General features: G+C 53.3%; 1 protein-coding gene across 6 annotated transcripts in view; it reads right to left on the reverse strand.

The window, feature by feature from the left end:
• The window catches only part of LOC144172923 (lysine-specific demethylase 4B-like), a 131,803-nt gene that overhangs the window by 83,064 nt on the left and 28,696 nt on the right, over window positions 1-20,043 (reverse strand). For 3 of the 6 annotated variants that reach the window (XM_077701518.1, XM_077701517.1, XM_077701519.1), the window contains exons 7-8: window positions 1,775-1,906; window positions 1,529-1,654 (exon numbers count right to left, since the gene is read on the reverse strand). The exons of 2 other annotated variants lie outside the window; for them this stretch is intronic. In XM_077701518.1, the coding sequence (XP_077557644.1) occupies window positions 1,529-1,654; window positions 1,775-1,906 (258 nt within the window). The remainder of the gene's footprint in view (window positions 1-1,528; window positions 1,655-1,774; window positions 1,907-20,043) is intronic. One more of the 6 variants, XM_077701520.1, reaches the window with a different exon arrangement.

The raw sequence follows: 20,043 nt of genomic DNA on the forward strand, positions 1-20,043 counted from the left end.
TGCCTGTGCTAGAACTTGGTTGTTGCAGGAAAAAGAAGGAGTGGCACTGAATGGTGGCCTGCTCTGCACGCTTGGGGCAGGGGTCTTGGCCTCTTCACGCTCGGTCCGAGGGTGGCCAGCGAGACGCTCAATAAAGCCGCCTGTTGTCCTTCAAGGGGCGCCGCCTTCTGGTCAGCCTGCGCTTCGCCTCACGGGCGCCAAGGCCCGGACACGTCTGCACCGAGCCAGTGGCAAAGGCTCTTGCCTCCATCGCCCTCATGCTCGGAAGGCCAGGGCGCTTGCAGACAAAGGCTTTCAAAGAGGCAGCTAGTGATGGTGGGCTTGTGCTCGCTGAAGAGGTGTGCCGCGGCGCAGGGCTCCTCCGCACCGCTCCCGACCAGCGTGCACCGAAAGCCCCCTCTCCATCCTCCCTGCCCCACCCGAGAAGCGGCCGGGATGGCACACACAGCGCCCTGGGGCTCAGTGGCGCAACACAGCCTTGGCCGCCGCAGCGCGCGAGAGGAGGCAGCAGTCGCTCAGAGGGCACTGGCACAGGTCCCCGGCCCTGCGGACCTCCCCGGGGGCAAGCCTCAAGAGCAGTGCTCCTTCCCAGCCGCCCCCACGCATCAGACTGGGCCGTGGGCACGCAAGGCCCCTGGCCCAGCACGCTGCCCCAGCCTTGCGAAATCTCCAAGGAAGTGTCGCAGCCCACAGGCACAGGAAGGCTGGCGTGGCCAGCGCACATTTGGGGAAGCCACGGCTGGCGGACCGCGACGGCGGGGCCCGGGTGCCTTGGCCGCGAGCTGCGGGAGAACACGGGCCTCCTGAACGCCACTTTCCCCGTGGCGGCGCGGGCAGCGTCGAGGGAAGGGGGCGGCAGGCACGCCGGCTTCTCTGTCAACCAGGGCAGGAGGGTCTTCCAGGTGGGCGTCCACTTTCCATCACACCGAGGTAACTCGGGCACGCCTACAATAATTGGCCGAGTTCCATGCTTCCCGCCACTGAGGACGCTTGCTGGCACTGTGCTTGCACGTCTCGCAACAACCGGTGAAGAGGCGGAAAGCACTCCAACCACAGTGCAGCTGAGATGCGCTTCGATGGTTTCTCCGGTGGCTCCAGGTGGCTGCACCTCCACTGCCACCAAGCAATGGCAGCAGTGAAGCGGGGTTGCGGCACTGGGAGTTCTATGGGAAGATAGAAGGCAGCGATAATAGAGCCAGGGCTCTGTGCGTGTGCCTGTGTTGCGCAACATGCAAAGAAATTGCACTCCTTCCTCCACAGACGTTTCGTCCACGTGAAGCAATAGGGAGAAAGTTGTTTGCTGCGGCCACTCTCCCACACTGCCGTCTACGAGCCAGTGGTGAGGCATGGGAAACACTTGGTTGCTCACCGACTGCCGGCACGCGTCGGACGCACACTGCCAGGCCAGCAAGAACTCGCTCCCCTGTGCGACCAGGGGACGCGAGCGACTGCCGACTCAGCCCTCGCACAACTGGCGAGGCTTGGTTAGGGCAAAGCACGCAGCGTGGGAAGAGAAAGCACGGCCCACCTCCGGGGGACGCTCGGACGGGGGGACCAAGCGGTGCTGCTGGCTGGGGGCCGCCGTGCTGGGGGGCGCCTCCGCTGGCGTCATCAGGGACCACCGGTCGCCACCCACAGCCCCCGGCGTCGGGCTCTGGGAACACGCACGGGTGCTCTGGCCAGCCGCGCGGGGAGGGGAGGACCCAGCGGAGCATGCCCCAGCCAGCCAGCCGGCCCCCGGGCATGCAGGGGCGGAGAGAGGGGGCCCACCCACCAGTGCGGGCAGCGGTCGAGCCTCCTCCGCGTCCCCCGGCGGCAGAAGCGGGGGAGCCACGGCCGGGGAGGCCTGCAGGGGCTCCAGCTTGGGCGGCCCCGCCACCAGGGGCTCCACCACTACGCGCAGCTCCTGCACCACCACCACCACCACAGCTGCCTCAGGGGGGAAGGAGGACCCACACACGCACAAAGGGGTCGCACCACGCTGGCTTCCCCCACCCTCGCTGTTTCGCTTGCACGCACATCCGGCCTGGAATGCAACTTCGCACCAAAAGGAACCAGTGCAGATTACTGCCCCCTCGACGACACAGTGCGAGGCCAGCCACCGCTTTTTCCAGCCATCAATAAGCTGCCACACTGCAAGTGGCAGTGACTGCACAGTCCCCACTGAAGAGCGCTCACGCACCTGCCGACGGATAACAATAGCCCCAGGGCCCCTTTCACATGCCCCTGCAGGGTCCCCGGCCATTTGGTCGCACAAGCTGCCCCGGCTCTTCCCGGCGTTCAAAGCCCATCACCGCTGATGACGTGCTCAACGGCTTGCATGCCTCGCCTGGCCCTCTCCCCCGTACCTGTGGTCCGCATCCCACACATTCAGCCGACGTCCTTGATCCCATGAAGTGCACCTGTCCCCCCATTATTCCAAAGCACAAACATGCAGCAGGTAAGGTTGAATTTACCATATTCACTCGCGTAATTTGCACACTTTTTCTTGTGCATTTAGGGCTTCAAAAAAGGGGGTGCGCCAATTACGCGGCTATTTTGCAAAAAAGCCCGAAATAACGTGTAAATGGTACAAATAAGCGAAACTCGAGTATGATAGCGCTAGCGAACGATACTCGTTTATTGAATACAGAGTCAAAGGTACAAAAGTACACAGAAAAGTAGTCGAAAGTACAAAAGTATAGTCAGAAGTACAAAAGTACAGAAGTAGTCAAAAGTACACAGCACATGCTTTGGCCAGTCCAGTCCAGTTATGGTCTAGTCTGAATCGCTGATCGAGAGGTCAGACTCTGAGTCGTCGTCGTGGCCGCCGTCACTGCCCTCTTAAGGGGGCTCACTGGTCTTTGATCTAAAAGTTCATTTTTGCAGTTATGATGATGAAAATTGGGGGGCATATGTAGTTTTTCATTCTGATTGTAGATATAAAATTTGTTTTTGAGTAAAAAGATTATGTTCAGATTTATTTGGATTTCTATATTCGATTTTTTGACAGCCTTTGTAAAAAAAACTGCTGGAGGGATGCAGCTAAACAGGGTACCAGTGAACTGCGCACAAATCGAGGAGTGCAATAAGACTACCATTATCACTCTATCTGGTATGTAGCAGAAGTTACGACCATTTGAAATTTGCGGTTGGAAGGGAAAACCGGTTTTTCTGGTTGCCACCTTGGAGCTTGGAGCTCTGGTTGCCACTGAGCTCGCACGTGCCTCCGGAGTGCCCAGGAAGCAGTTTAAGGACTCGCCATCGTGGTTGCGACGCTTTGTGAAGCAAAAGGGCTTTGTGCTACGACGGAGGACCTCCATTTGCCAAAAACTGCTGGAGGAACTCGAGCATAAGCTTGCAGAATTCCAGCAGTACGTCACCGACCTGCGCCAAGAACGTGGCTACATGATGGGAGATCGAGGTAGCATTTCGGCTGGCGTACCCGCACATTATCCCGCCATTTCTTCACGGGGCTACCATGGTTGCCAGACCAGGACTGCCCTCTGCTGATTAGCTCGCATCATCCGTAAAGGCCGCGGATCTGTCAGCCTGCTCTGAGTATACAAACCCCTGCGCGCTCGCGCCGCGGGCTCAGGCCCGAGCCCGGGCTTTTTTTCGCTTCGTCCCCATGGTTGCCAGACCAGGACTGCCCTCCCCTTTATGGACTGCCTTTACGGGCCCCACACGTTTGTAGTACCTCCCGTGGAGACGATGCAGGAAAAAAAAAAAAAAAAAACACACACAGGCTCGAGCCCAAGCCCACAGCGCGTGTAGCGAAAGAGGACCAGCGTCTGGCTTCTGATACGGTGATGGAGTCGATTAGCGAGGCCGAGCGCGCACCTAGATCCTCCTCTTCCTCCTCTTCTACTCCCCCTACTGTCACCCCCTGCCTGCGCATCTTTATTTCTTAACATACTCCCGCCGCCGCCAAGTTGGTTGGGAACAAGCTGGCAGCTGCACGGGAAATGGCCAAGTCCGGGCCTCAGTACGACCAGTTGTTCGACTTCCGGCGGCGCATAATTCCACAGTAGCGATGCTTGTAGGCTGGCTGGGAGATTCAGTGGAGCATTTGGCTGGATGTCTCGGTGCCGTCGATCTCGGTACATGTGTGTAGCCAGCGTCACGGGCAACGAGCGCTTCCGGAGTTCCTGGATAAAAGTGACTTAGGGGATAAAAGCGAAGAGTGCGAACGTTCATATGGTCAACCGGAAAGAGAGACCATGCTCCTGGTTTTCGGTTGCAAGGCAGCCGCCAGGATCAAACGGGAACAGTTGATGTAGACTGCCAAATTTCCAGAGAGCATCATGGTAGCGTGATGGCATTGCCATATCCTCCATGTCTGATACTTCTTCCATGAGGAAATATGTGTGTTCCATCGGCCTGTCCGTTATCTCGGCGAACCATAGGACTTCACTCTCGCCGTTCCCAACAGGGTACAAAGGTTCGTCCTGAATCGAGTTGCGCTGGCTGAAGCAGCGGTGGTCACCATAGAAGCATTTGTTCTGCTTCGCCACGAGGATGCCTCCCCACCGGGCCTGGACGAGCGCGGCTGAAGCTCGCTTCCGGCGTCGAATCTCGCACACGGAGCGTCGGAGGAGCATGCGCTTCCGTTATTCCCTGAAGCGAGTCCACCTTCTGCACGAATCGCGTTTTCGTTGCTGGACGGTACCCAATAAAAATATATTTGTCTCGAAACCGAATTGCTGCACTGCTGGCGAAACGAGAGGTACCTCACCGACGTAAAGGTCGGAACAGGGAAGCTCGGAGGTTTCCAAAAGAAGAGTCGCATCATCGTATCTAGGGCTGTGGCAGAACGGCTCAGACGTCTCTAGAGCGGTAGTCAAGTCGTCGAAGCGAGGGATGCGGAAGGGCTGTAGCGACGTCTCTGACGTGAGAGCTGTGTAGGCGACGCCAGCGCTGCGGCAAGACCGGTCAGACATCTCGGAAACGATAGTCGCGTCAGCGACGGCGAGGTCTCGGCAGGGTCCCTCAGATTTCACCACCACGTGAATCACGGCAACACCAGGTTTGGGAGGCCGCTGGAGCTGCTCTTCCAGGCTGAGCCCCTCGAGGTCTTGCTTGGCGTCCTGAAAGGCTGCAGCACCTCCGTCGTCATTGTTCTGTTGTTCTACCGCCGCACCAGTCATTTCCTGGACGGGTGGCACGTCACCCGGGACCATTGTCCACCGGTTCTCCTTGGGGAGCGAGCAAATAGTCGAGGTTGCGATGCGGGTAGTAAACAGGGCCGCCTGAGTTTGAAGGATGGGGCTTGCGTTAAGAGTCTTGGCTCGCAGAGAAGCGTACGCGCGTTTGCAGGGTGCAGATACGCTCGTCGTAATCGATTGCTTCCAGAACGTCGGCATCAAATTCTTCATCCTTCAGGTTCTCCTGAACTTGAGCGTCGAGTTTGTGAAGGCTCACCTGGTCATGCAAGATGAGGTCGAGGACATTTTGTCTGTCAAGGGCCGTTGCTGCCTGGCTCCGCAGCAAGGCGTCGAGGACTCTCATAGTCCCGGAGACAGTCGCTCACAGGACATCTCGGCGAATACGAAGAGCATCCATGGCACCAGTCGATGAAGCAAGACGCTGGGGTTGCGAATAACAAGGGAACAAGGGCGGGCTTGGGCACGAGCCGAAAGGGGCGGAGGCCGAGGGAAAGGCTTCCAGGATAAAGCAGTACGAAGGTATCCAAGCCTCGCGTGCCTCGGAGCCGCTGCGCCGTCAAACGTAGATTCGCTCGTGCGCCGGTTCCCGGGTTTCACGGCACCAGAAAATGTGTAGCGAAAGAGGACCAGCGTCTGGCTTCCGATACGGTGATGGAGTCGATTAGCGAGGCTGAGCGCGCACCTCGATCCTCCTCTTCTACTCCCCCTACTGTCGCCCCCTGCCTGCGCATCTTTATTTCTTAACAGCGCGAGCGAGCAGTGAAAAAAGAAAAAAAAAAAAGGAAGTGAAAAAATTTCTCCCACCTCCCCTCGCGGGAACCCCTGTGTAGATGCGACGCATAGGGGGTTCCGTTGTTGTTTCCGTTAGGTTGATTCTCCCATCGCGTGAAACGTGCCGTGAACCCCCTGCCGCGGCTATGACGCAACGTGGCGCGGCTATGACGCAACACAATCCACTTTAATCCAATCCAATCTAATCCAAATCCAACCCAATCGAATCCAATCCAATGCCCCTCGCGAGAGAATGTTCACTATCGGAGAGGAGAGGGGGTGAGCGGCGGAGAGCGCAGCTCGCGCGGCGAGGAGAATGGGGGAGGGGTGTGGACGGACAACAACAACGCCGTATGGAGGGACAAGGCGAGTGAATGAGATGCAGTCGCATCTAAAAAAAACCCGGGCTCGAGCCCGAGCCCGCGCGGCGAGCGCACAAGGGTTTGTAACCAGAGCGGGCTGACAGATCCGTCGGCTTTCCGGATGGTGCGAGCTAACCAACAGAGGACAGTCCTAGTCTGGCAACCATGGTAGCCCCGCGAAAAAATGGCGGGAAAATTTGCGGGTACGCCAGCCGAAATTCTACCGAGATCGGAAGCCCTGGCGAGACTCCCGTTTGGTTTGACATGCCGTCCCAACGCCACCGTTGCTGAAAAGGGGGGCGAAGCAAGTGAAGCTGCTGACCACGGGCAATGAGCATCCCCGCTTTATGGTCTGTGCCGCTGATGGTAGGAAGCTCCCCCTTCCATCATATTCAAGAGGAAAAATTTGCCCCAGGAAAACTTCCCTCGTGACGCAATTGTGCGGTGCAATGAAACGGGCTTCATGAACGGGTCCTTGATGTTGCAATGGATCCGACTCGTGTGGAATCGGCAGCCCGGTGCGCTTTTCCAGCGACCAAACATGCTGGTCCTAAACATTCTGGGGCCAAACATTCTGGGGACCAAACATTCTGCGGCCACCTCACAGCCAGTGCTAAGCGGGCCCTGAGCGATGGCAGAACTGACTCGGTGGTCATACGAGTGGATGATGGGCGACAACCCCCGCACCCCCGCTGGCTGGCTGCAACGACCGCCGCTTTAAACAGTTTGTGGTTGCGTGCCGTCGGCGTGGAAGTCACTCCCCGAGGAAATGGTTGCCAAATCATATCCCACTTTCCACTCCAGCAGCAATTCTGATGAGTATGGAAATAAATATTGCTTTTCTCATGCCTTGAAGCATTTTTATTGTCAAATCATATAAGAACTAAACATTTCAGTTTCAATTTTTTCACTATGTTTTTGCGTCCTAAAACTTCTTTAATTTTTACAATTTTCAAGTTAACGGTTCTACCTATATTCCGGTCCGGCCTATATTCTGGTTTTTATGGTATGCACGCGCAGTATCGTGTATCTTGCGCGTACCACTGCGCCCCCATGCGCCCAGCCGCCGTTCAAAGTGTGCTTGTTTGGCGCGCATGCCGAAGGGTTGTTTATGGCGAGACAGGCAGCACAAAATATGCGAGTGAATTTTTTTTCTCTAAAACTTAAGGGTGCGCAAATTATGCAAGCAAATACGGTACGGCCTCAATCATTGACAACAAGGAGCTTCACCCTGGTAATGTAAAGCTGAAAAATGCATGCCCACGCAAAATTGAATGCCCGCACATTTCTTGGGTGCATCAGCTTTCCACCAGTTTCATCCGCACACTGTGCACAGCTGCATGCCTGCCACGCTTGCTGGGATGGCATTGCGGGGGGGACTGGCAGAGACGGAGAAGGACACGCACTCTCGACCTGGCCACAACCGAGCACGAATGGCACTGTCATCCAAACTGCCAACAAGCTCCACCACTGGTCCCTGGCTCAATCTTTGCGGCCTGGCTGACGGCGTCCTTTTCAGGTACACCTGGGGGAAATTGATTGATTCTGGGTTTAACGTGCCGACGCAACGCAGGCGATGAGGCGCGCCATAGTGGAGGGCTTGACCACCGGGGGGTCCTTAACGTGTGCCGAAATCTCGCACACACGGCCGTTTTTGCTTTTCAGCTCCATCAGAAAAGCGGCCGCCGCGGCCGGGAATCGAACCCGCGACCTCGTGCTCAGCAGCGCAACGCCTTAGCCACTGAGCCACCGCGGCGGGTACCCCTGGGGGAAATCCTCCCAAGTGTGACAATGTTTGGCCCCATGACACTTCACCAAAAGAACACGACTGACGGGCGTCTCAGACATGGATGCGCGCAAATGGGAGCAATTTTTCGTTACTGCGCTCAACTGCCTCTCACATCTTTAAGCGCAGCGCTGACTGCTTCGATTTCTGCACATGGCCGACTATGCTTTTTAAGCTTTTTGCTGATGACAATGTCGGCTGGTGTAGGATTGCATTGGATTGTCGGGTAGCTTTGGCATAATGTGGCCAGCCGTGGAAAAACACGGGTGTGCTTTTGGGAGGTTTTCGTTTCGTGTCTACAACCACACAAATGCATCCAAATTTGGGAAACCTGGCAGGTATGCAGCTGTCACAACCACTCAGTCCGCTCATTGGAGGAGCCATGCCATGCCCATGTGAAGAGCAAAAATTACGCCCATCTTCCCGCGAGGGAACCCTGGTGTGATGCGACGCATCGGGGGGTTCAATTGGCGTTTCCATTGGGTTGATTCTCTAAATCGGGTGAAACGGTGTTGTGAACGCGTATGATGCATTCCATCACATGCGGGTGTTCTCATACGCGGGAAGATGGGCGCAATTTTACTTTTCATGAAGGGACCGTCGCTTCCATCACGTCTTCATCGGAAGAATCGAGTCAAGCACGCAGTCGTCAAGCACAGTGACGCGGAGTCGAACGAGAGCGAGCACTGACTGAACCGCCGCAGCGCGATACCCGCTTTATATTCACAGCGCCTCAAGGAGAGCAGACAACGGAGGAGAGCCGCGCATGCGCACACTTGCGTGACAGGAGCGGAGCGAAGCGAGCGCACACAGCTGTTGTTTATGATAATGAGGCGGAGTGAGAGCGTTGCACGCACAGATGTCGGAGAGAAGACGGGAGGAGAGTCGCGCATGCGCAGCTGGCGTGCGGACGCCGGACAATGCCGACGCAGGAGGGACATGCCTTAGAGCAAGAGTTGCGTCGCATCTAAAAAGGGTAAGTCCTTGAGGCACTGTTGCACGAGCATTTCAAACCTGAACACGTCATGTGCCCACGACTACGAACGGGCTGATGCAAAAATTTGGGGGCATACCGTGCCCAGTCGCTTCTGCAACTTCTGCCCACAACCCGGGTGTGCGACACCCCCGCACAAGCCCTCCCTCTGTGCCTCTTAAAGGGACACTGCAGTGATCTGCAAACATTGCGGGATTACTAGCGCAAACTGTGGTCCGGAGTCCCTAGGCCATGTTTCGACCACTCTGAGTGGGTTTATGCAAATTTATTTAGTAGACAAATCAGGCCCCCCCCACCCCCCCCCCCCCCCCCGAAATTTTGTGGGCCATACCCCCCTTCCCCGCACCACCTCTCCTCTCCCCTCGCACACATACTAAAGCGCTGCCATATGAATCCTGGGCTTGATAGCTGTTTTAGGCGGTTTTTTCTCGAAATGAGCCAAATCCACCTATTAGAGGGGAAAAAAACGAAAGTTTGTAATCGGACCCAAATGCAGTGCTGTCAAAACTATTAAATGACATGTTTCACATGTCAGCTAGGGGAAATCTATAGCAAAAACTAATTAAGATATATGCGGAAAATTTGAGCAATATTAGGATAAGTTCAGATTTGGCTCGTACTCAGTTGAAACAGACAAGTTGGTGCGGCATTCTTATGAAATCTTTATTGCAATCAACTTTCAAGAATAGCACGAGAGTTTTAAGCAAAAAAAGGCAATAAACATGCAACAGAGCTTCAAGAACAGTAAAAGTATACATGAAGAGCCAGTGAGTCCTGTTGGCAGCATTAGCAGCTCTTTTCAAATGGTTCCGTAGGGTACTTTTTTGGGCACGCCTGGAAACACTCATAAAGCTCTTCATTGCCTTGCCCTAAATTCCCATAACACTTCACAACAAGCCTGCTCATATCATCTTCCATTGCTTGCCATGACTTGTAAGCGGCAGCTAATTTGTTAGGTATGTAAATGGGAGATATGGGAGTACAGTAAAGCCTGCTTATATCGAACAGCGCGAGGATTGTAAAATAGTTCGATATAGCAAATATTCGATATAGAAAGTGAAGCAAAAACACCTTATATGAGAGCAATCTTGCCGACGGAGTCACGAGCTAACGCTGAGCTCTTACCACCCTGCAGTCCACTATTGATACGACACTTTCTCGGAAAGAAAACGTTAATTTATTGGGCCGGAAGAACTGCGTGAGTGTGGCCTGCTTCTTGGAGCGCAGCGCGTTGCTGGTGACTGCTTGCTCCACGGTATCTAAACAGTCGACAAGCACAAGACTGCTGCCCTCAATGGCACTGCAGTATCGCCGAGCAGGGCCAGGGCAGCGATGGCTTCACTAGTGCTCGGCGTCTTCGACAGAGCGGAGACAAGCATGGATACAAGCAAATAACGGCGAACCCAGCGAACCGAGCAAGTGCGGGCAGCGAGTGGCGCGGACTTGAAGTTGGGTGACACCGCAGCCCGCAGCGGCCAATGTGGCGCTTTCGGCTCCAATGGCATGCATGTGTGGAGCTGGTGCACTCTGCCACGGCCGCTTTGGACGTGCCCGAGCTCGCGCTGGAGTCGCAAGCGACACCCGCGCCACTGCTGCGCGCCAATGTCTTGCGGGAAAGCCTGCCACATGCCTAAGGAGAGCAAGAAATCCCACGCGGGAGAGTTCGATGTATCCATTGTGAGCAAAATCGCGTTCGATATAAAAAGTTTTAAATGCATGTAATTTTTACCAAAATTATACAAGGGTTCGATATAGGCAATATTTCGATATATCCGTGTTCGATATAAGCGTGCTTTACCGTAATACCAATAATGTAACCAGATTTACTCCGTAAGGACGAGGGAGACGGGATAAAATGATAGTATCACACCTCTCAGTTTCATTTCGTTCACTTCTGTTCACGTTATTGTACACGTGTGGAGGCAGATCATTTGCTGATCTCCTCATTGCCCTCTGAACTCATAATAAGCCAGCTCTCAAAAGCAAAAAAAAAAAAAAAATGGAAGAACGCACAAAATAGCCAGAAACATCACAACAAACGCGAAATCCCATTGGGCAAATGAATTTGGCTCATTTTCATCTGTGCCATAGCAGGGTCTGGCTCATTTTCCATACGAAGTAAGATCTCCGTACACATTTGCAGGGAATCGTCTCAACTATTTATCTGCCACATTTTTTAAGGGGAAAGTTGACGGAATTTTGTTGCCAGTGCAGTTTTATCTGACTTGGTTTTGGTTTGTGGATTAGGTTCATTTCGAAAAAAAAATAAAATAAAATAAAGACGCCTCACTTGGTGGTCAACGTGGGATTTCGAAAAAAATCAGGCAAGGTTTCTTTGCTCCGTTTACACGGAAGCCAGTACCGCTGCACACTGGCTTCAAGCTCTACTGCCGGCCTGCCACTGGCAATTCACTGCACCCCCTTTACCCTGTCCGTCTGCAATCGGTGCTTCCGTTCTCTCGGACAGCAGTAACTTATCACTTGTTTCGGCAGGGTGGTGGTTTCAGCGGCTCGGGTCGCATATGCTTTGGTGGTGAAGAAAATTTTTGTTTTTAAACATTCAACAAATCCCTCCATCCTAGCGCGTCGTGGCGCCGGCGGATACTGTCGCCCACGCCTGCTGTTTGTGGCTCAACCGCTTCCTTCCCTCAGCCGAACTCAGAGCACGTTTTTCCCTAGTTTTCGTGGTAATGCTGCTTTTGCATTTGTCGGTAAGAAGGGTAAGAAGTCTGCTTGCTGCAGAGAAACCTACTGTAGGGTTTTTCTACGCAATGCCTTCCAACGTCCGGCTCGCACACATGTGCCTCCGCCTATGCGTGTTGTACGTTTTAAAATTACGTCAAGCAACACTGATGTATTGTCGAGTTGTATGTTGAATTTCTGCCGATGTATTTCTTTGTCTTCACTCCTGCATGGGCCCGAGAAGGGCCTGCATTATCTGTAAATAAATAAATAAAAAAAAAATGTGCAGCGTCCACCGAACAAGCCAAGGCGACACAAGGGCTTGGAACCGGATGGCGACGAGCGGAGTGGCGCGAGGGGATGCCTGGCCCCATTGCCCGGCGCCTCTAACATTACGCCCGCTTAGGGAACGCTACCGTGGGCGTACAAAAGCCCTGTTCCACAGTCGGCACGTCCGTCTGGACAAGAAGGATGGCTCAAAAGGGAAGCGAAGAAGAAAAAAAGGAAGCGAAGCCCGGTGACAAAGTGAAGGCGCGCATCGCAGTTGTACGGCAGCCAGAGCCACCGGCGGCGTTCCTGTGGACAACTAAAGGCAGTGACAGCGGCACTGCTGATTGTGGTTAATGGCTGCTATGCACAACAGCGGTGTAGTGATGCCAGCACCGGTGGACCCCGTCGAGGCGATGACCCTCCTCCCTTCTCGTCGCCTTAACGTGTCCCCCAAGTTCCGGCCGTCAGTCGGCCCAGCGTTTAGTCCGCCAGTCGCCGACAGGTCGTCGCAATTCGCTCGCTCAGTTGAAACTAAGCCACGACACTTTTGTGAATGGAAGAATGTGCCTTTCCTTACTTTGTTAGTTTGTACACTGCATCAAGCTCCAAGTCCACGTCGCTCCTCGCAAGTGCTGCACAAGCTGACCGTTGCGCTAGTAGGAAAATCTAAGGCCACTTGAAGGCAGGAGAAAAGTCAGCGAAGTCAATATAGGTACTATGGAAATAAAATCCACCGAAACTTTTACCGTACAGCGTAAAACTATGGAGCAGGAGCACTCTTTTCACTGGGTGAACAAGCACACGGGTGAGACAGCTGAATCAGATTTGGGAGCAGTTTTTGGAGCAGCGAAATCTCGATTTTGGAGCAGAAGAACCTTCATTTGGAGCAGAATGATGACATTGTCACGTCACCTTAGGAGCCCAAAAATAAAATTTTTGGCAACTCGGGGGGGGGGGGGCGGGGGGGGGGCACTTTTTATTGGGTTTTGAATGTACCTAACACTGAAACAGCCTTTGAATGAAGTTTTTTTCTACTAGAGTATCACAAGGCATGAACTGCACTACCTTTTTACAAGCCATTTATAAGTTCTTAGGCTCTATGCATAGATAGCATGGAGTGTCGTTGAAAACATCGAATAGAAAAACTAAGGCATTTTCATTATCATGTGAACGCTGAAATTATTATTTTTGTAATCCAAGATTCGGCTTTACACACAATTGTAGAGGCATGGCAAAAGTTGCGCAAAACAAGGTGACAATCTTCGCACCCCTCCAGCCCTCCCATTTCAATCCCCAAGGTGCGCATTCACTGCGATCGTAAATTGAATAACGTTGGTATGTTTAGCCACCTCCCTCTTGGCATCAAATTTCACTTCAGATAGATAAACCATTATTACTAGCGTGCAATAATAGCCCGTCCCGCTATCGGCCACTGCTTGAACATTTTGCGGCGATGTAGCCTGCACCGCCACTTCTGCAGTGTCGATCGCCACTCGCAAGCTCGCTGTCAAAGGCAGCAATAACTCAGCGTTTTATTATAACACCGCAATGAGTCCAAAATTTCACTTCAAGCACGCACCGCGCCTCTCAATCGAGGCCGAAACACGGCGAATTCACGTTGTTTTTGATGTACCGTATTTACACGATTGTAAGACGACCCTTTTTTTCAAATTTGACAATCCAATGTTGGGGGGTCGTCTTAGAATTGAAATCGAACCATGTACCGCTTGCAACGACAAGAGAGGCAAGAAATCAGGGGTGCTTCGAGGTGTGAACGGCTTTGCACGCTCATTTCCATGGTTACGGTAACCATTTCATACATTCTGGCGTCAATAAAAATGATGCACCTTTTGTAAGTTGGACCTAGAGCGACTAACCTCCCACTATCGCGTTCGGAAGTGTACTAAGCAACGTAATATGATAGTGGCTACGTTTGCACCGTGCACTGAATAAAGGGATTCGCTAATACTCATTTTGTTTATTAGAGACCACGACGATAAAGCCGGTCGTGTTAGAGACGAAATAAATGCTTCGTGAAAGCGAGTAACATGCTCACGGAAATTGCGAGCGGCTGCTTCCGTCAGCCGCCATGTTGTTTTAATCACGATCGCGCGTGGCTGCTGCCGGTTGCTTCGATTGTCATCTCGAATAGTTTCCCGCTCAACCCAAAGCGCATAGTTTTCCGCGTGCTTATACAAAAGCTTTTCTTTTTTTAGCATCTACTGCGCGCATTACGAGTGCCTTTATGACGAGCGCACGGCTCTTGAGGGAGCACCGATAATCGATGGAAGAGCCGCCGTAGGGGGGTATTGGTAGTTGACGGAAGAGCTTCTCTTTGTGCTGATACAATTTTCCAAGTGGGCGCATCGCCGCGTGCTCCTGTCGCTTGCGTCCACTAAAGCCCCTCCATACTGCTCTCGCGTGATGGAGGGCTTTAGGGCGGCCGTACCACGCGATGCCGTGGTGCGGTCGTTCGCGAAGTGTGGACTCGCACTTGGCGACAACGTGCTGTGGGACTGCAGCAGCAATGACGGCAGCAGCACCAGCGGGGGCGACTCCAGCGACGATGAGTGATCCTCCTCCGCAACCACGTGAATAAATTTCCCCTGTGTAAAATGTTTTGAGATGCGATTTTGGGGGGGTCGTCTTACATTCGAGTCGTCTTACAATCGTGTAAATACGGTACTCCCGTTCTTCCGAGTCACGCAACTTCCCTCAACAGATCAAACGACTAAATGAAAACCCAGCCACCCCCATAACCAAAACCACAGTAGAAATCGGCGAAGAGCACTCTACCTGAACCACAAGCAACTGCTTCGCCCGACGGCCATGCTTTCCAATCATAGTTTCCAATATTCACCACACCAAGATGGCGGCGCCCAGTAATGTCGTTCTGGAGATGTATGGCGCTCCAAAAATTGCCATCTTTTCATCAATTTTCACCAGTAGTTTGTCGCCTGAGTACACATACGTATTTTTTTTTCTACAGGACTTTGCAATTGTTTTCCATGGGAAAACTTTTAAAAACTCAGACTCAGACATGTGCAAACCGACATGGTGACCTTCGAAAAAACTATCTTGTGGACAATTTTATGCGGGTGTTTTATTGTATGATCAATCAATTAAACCTTTACAAACAGGAGCACCTTGGGGGTGCTGGAAAATTATGCCGTCAGTAAGCATTTTTTCCCCACTGAAACTGGCGGGAGCGTTAAAATCCTTGGCTCTCACACTGTTTTGGAGCAGTTTGGTGCAATTTTTGCAATTTCCAAGCTTTTGGAGCAGCCTGGCGCAGGAAAGCAGATTTGTATCAAAAGAGCGCAATATGCGCAAGTGTCTCACCCCCGAGCACAGCGGTCAGCTGCACGACCACACATCTGTGAACGCTTTTCCGTCAAAGAAATGCAATTGCTAGAAGTGAGATATTGCGGAAATTTGAGGGACGCTTCCTGCCCGAGCGCTATACAGTCGAGTCCCGCTACAACGAAATTCACGGGACACGCGAAAAATTTCGTTGTGGCGGAACTTCGTTAATGCAAAATTACTGTTATACGTACGCCAAACGGCCAAGCCGCGAGCGAAACAATCGTCCGTGAAATTTCCGCGATGGCGGGAGGGGGGAAACCAAAGGCTGACATACCTGAGGCGGTCAATAAACTGTCTAACTTCACCAGAGAATGCATTTAGCGTCGCTCTTACACCATTTTCTTACATTGCGGCCAACCGCTAACTCAACGCTCGTGCCCGGGCGATCGCGAAACACGCATTTTGCGGCACATGCACCGCCGCAGTGAAGCGGTTTAAATTATCAAAATTTAACTGTATATGCATGAAAATCAGCAAGTTTGGCAAGCTTACGCTTACCGGAACTTTATTTCCAGAAGTCGGTGAGCCTGGCTTGCTTTCGCTTCACAGCAAGCAACGGCATTACGCGAGCCTCACAGTCAGTTAGAAGAGCCATCGCAATGTCATCGTCGTGTGCTCCTATAACTTTTCTGATAATATCAAAAGCGTCCATTACTTTGGAAGCAGTCGCTGGAGTCGGCGTGTCTTGGGGATCATCTTCCCCGGACGACGAAACATCACCACGCTTTTGCACGCTCTCGACTATCTCAGCATCGGTCAACTCTTCATACACCTCTACGTTGGCGTCGACGTTAACGAAGTCGTCCAGCTGAAGATCGGCAGCCACAAATCCCTTTTCCTCAAGGTCCATCCACTGTGAAGCGATTAGTGCGTCTTCAGCCTGCTCTGACGCGGGCTCATCTTCGGCTTCGGTTGAGCTGGTCGCCGCTTGGTTGTTCCCAAAACCGCAGTGTTTGAAGCAGTTGAATATTGTTTCGCGCTTCAAAGTGCTCCACGCAGCAGCCATCATTTGAAGCGCCATGTACAGGTCGATTTTCGTCTCTCGGCCAGTTTCAATGTTCAGCAGGAGGCGCTGCATTAACCGGCTGCGGTACGCTCGTTTCAGGCTCACAATCACCCCTTGGTCCAACGGCTGTATTAGAGACGTACAGTTCGGAGGAAAGTACTTCACCTCTGTGTTCGTCAGAACAACGTCGTCGATTCGATGGGCCGAGCAGTTGTCTAACAGTAAACAAACTTTGCGGCCTTGCCTCTTCATGTCGCAGTCGAAGGCGACAACCCACTCTGTGAAAATTGAGCGTGTAATCCAGGCCTTTTTGTTCGCTACATACTTTACCGGTAGTCCTCGATTGCCTTTAAAACACCGCGGCTTAGCACTTTTGCCGATTACAAGGGGTGGGCGCTTATCTGAACCGTCCATGTTGGCACACAGCAGCACCGTAACTCTCTTCTTGCTGTGCTTCCCACCGTGGCAACGCTGTCCTCTAAAATCAAGCGTCGTTGACGGTAGCATCTCGTAAAACAAGCCAGTCTCGTCAGCGTTATAAATGTCCGACGGACTGTACTGCTCAAGCAAGCTCGCGGCATTATCGGAAATCCACTCCGATGCAGCTTCCTCATCAGCGGCCGCCGACTCGCCAGACAGCACCTTGCCAACAATGCCGTGTCGGGTTTTGAAGCGGCTAAGCCACCCCGTGCTGGCCTTGAAATCGTCTAGGCCAAGCAAGCACGCGTACTGAAGGGCCTTCTGCTGCACAGTCGCTCCGCTCAGTGGAATGTTTCTTGCTCGTGCGTCCACAAACCACGTGTAGACGGCCTTGTCCAGCTCGTCATGTTTGGGCAGCGTCACTTTCTTGTGCTGTGAACACGTACCAGAAGCAAGAGCCTTGTGGATGGAGTCTTTGTTTTTCAGCACCGTCGACAGCGAGCTCGGTGAAATGCCGAAATCGTGGGCAATGTTCGCTTTCTTCCTACCGCCTTCTGCCTCGGCAATAATCTTTGCCTTCTCCTCGAGAGACAGAAATTTGCGCTTCTTCGTTTTTGTAGCCATTTCAACCAACACAACACAGAGAAAATCGAAGATCGCTGTCGCCACTGTCGCGGCCGCGTGATGACCACGGGTGGCTATGGATTGCAGTGGCTCAAATTCGCACTTTAGATTTGTCTCCTAATATGGCGGCCACTCAACTTCAGTGCGGTTCCAGTTTCGGTTTCGAAAACCTCGAAGCGTGAATCCGATCGTCGCAGCTTTGGAAGGGCCGTCTAATTTGACTGCTCGGCAATGCCCATTTCAGTGAAGTGCCAGTTTCGTTCTCGAAAAGTTCGTTGAAGCGGAAATATCTAATAAAGCGCATTCGTTATTAAGGAGCTGTTTTGTGTTAGTTTCTATGGGAAGCTGACGGGGAACCGAAAAACCTTCGTTGTGGCGAAAATTTCGTTGTAGCGGCGTTCGTTGTGGCGGGGTTCGACTGTATAACAAATAGTTAGCTCATGCTAAAACTAAATAAAAGTGTAAGCTGGTTATACATTATATACCTCATATTTCCAATGCCGGCAGCGCTGGCCCGTGGTTGAGTGGCCTGGAGCGGTAGGTATGTTACTCTGCAAGTTGCAGGTTCGAATCCCGAAGGGTACATTTTGTCATTTTAGGCCGATGTTTTTTATGCTGAGTTCACCCTTTTTGGGCCGCAACCGTCACTGCTCTAGGAGCGAGTTTGCAGAATGCGCACGGACTGACACTGATGCACTAGCGAGTTCTCGTTGGCGTGCTGTTGCCACAAGCACCAACTCCTTGCGGGAAGTGGGCTCCGGCCAGAATCAGCCGACCCCTGGCCTGGCGCAAACACACTTTTTACGATACAGGAATGAGTGAGGTGAGCTCCAAACATGGGGGAAAAGCGCATGGCATTTGAGCATCTGCGGTGATGCGGAGGGTGTTCATCCCCTGCGTAGGCCTCGGCTAGTGATTGCTACAATTGCAAGCCATCCTGGGAGGCTTACCTCGGGCATTTTACAGCGGACAACATGGCAGAAGTGCGACATGGCGATTACTGAGGTATCGAGAATGCCCATCCACCGATAACGTCGGATGCCAAACATGTTTTGTTCTACACAACCGAAACCGAAACTTGTTTGAATGCTAACCTTGGACATCGTCCAATCACTGTGCACCTCCTCCAGACGTCACGGCCTTTAGTCGGTGTGGCCCCTGCAGACCGCGCATGGTAGTTTTTCTTCTTTCCCGCTTTATCAAACATTTACCGACTGATCAAGCGGATAACCGATGAAGAGTGTGTTAGCTTGAGCGAGTCTCCGCAGTGCAAGCAAAACCCGGCGCGTGCCAATTCCCCCCCTCGGCGTCCCTTCACAGCAAGCACGGCAAGGCTGCCCCCGACCTGGTGCCGGCAACGAAGCTCCCCGTTGGCGTGAGCGCGACGCTGCCTCCCCTCCCGTCCCCTCCCCCTCCTGGCTGGGCCCTGCATTCCCCCCTTCTCGAGCCACGCCCCCGTGGCCCGGCCTGGGCGGCTCTCTCGTCCACAGGCCAGCCAGGCTGGGGGCCCCGCAGGTGCCGCAACCAAGCACTCCTTCCCGCCCCTGCACGCCCCAGCCACACAGGCTGCGCAGTCCTCCGCCACAACTACTGCACCGGGCACGCAAATGTTCCACAGCAGTGTCGTCCCGCTACAGAGTGCATCTGCGCCACCTCTGTGGGACAGGGGCCAGCACTGGAAGTCTCGTGCTCAGAACGCACCGGCCAAACTGCCCTGCACCGACTCGTGGTCACTGTTCTCGCACACACAGCAGACCCCGTGCAGTCAGCGGCACTTTCGCTCCGCTTGGCATTCCCGGTGTAGTGCGAAGCAATACGGGACCGCAGTTGGCATCACATGCCCACGCAGCAGGACGTCCCGTGCAAGCTAGCCACAGTCAAACGGGAAAGCCTGGGAATGGGCTGGCGCACACAAGCAAAGTACGAAAGCGGAGGACCTTTTCCTGGCTCCCCCGTGGCACGGAGACGACACGGCAGACGTCCTCACAGGGTTCAACCCAATGCCCATGGGGCAGAGCCTGCACCTCCCAACACTGCCTGCAACCCAAGTGGCCTGAGCCTGACATCAGAAGACCAAGGAGGTGGCAGCAGAAGCGCTTCAACCCATAGAGTGTCATACTAATATATACTAGAGGGAAATCTGGCGCTGCATTCGCGGGCCGCCGTAGCGACGTTGCTCGCCTCCTTGGCTTGGTTAGCCACATGGCTTCTTTTTCGTCTTGAAGCGAAAAGGGGTAACATTGTTTTTTTGTTCATCTTCCATAAACCTTCTACAAATAAATATTTCTGGAGCTTCAATTTTATAATAACAGAACAAATTCGATTGATTTTCTGCAGTCATATTGTTGCATTTTTGCAGCCAAAGCCAACTTTTCAGCCTGTTCATGAGCCATGCCAAGGACGAGTGGAACGTGCCTGCCCCGTACATGACGGCACGCTCACTGAACCGCGGCTCCCCTAGACAGTGGCGCCAGATTTCCCTCAGTATATATTAGTATGAAACTCTATGCTTCAACCGTCCTTCCTCTGCTACTTGTGGGAAGTGCAGGGAGAGACCTGGCACGCTGTATTGACTTCGCCGGCACCCCTGAGAGGTGGCACCACCGTTCCGCACG

This window comes from Haemaphysalis longicornis, unplaced genomic scaffold (genome assembly GCF_048455015.1).
Source record: "Haemaphysalis longicornis isolate Haplotype H1 unplaced genomic scaffold, Haemaphysalis longicornis Haplotype H1 scaffold_27, whole genome shotgun sequence".
NCBI classification, from domain to species: Eukaryota; Metazoa; Arthropoda; class Arachnida; order Ixodida; family Ixodidae; genus Haemaphysalis; species Haemaphysalis longicornis.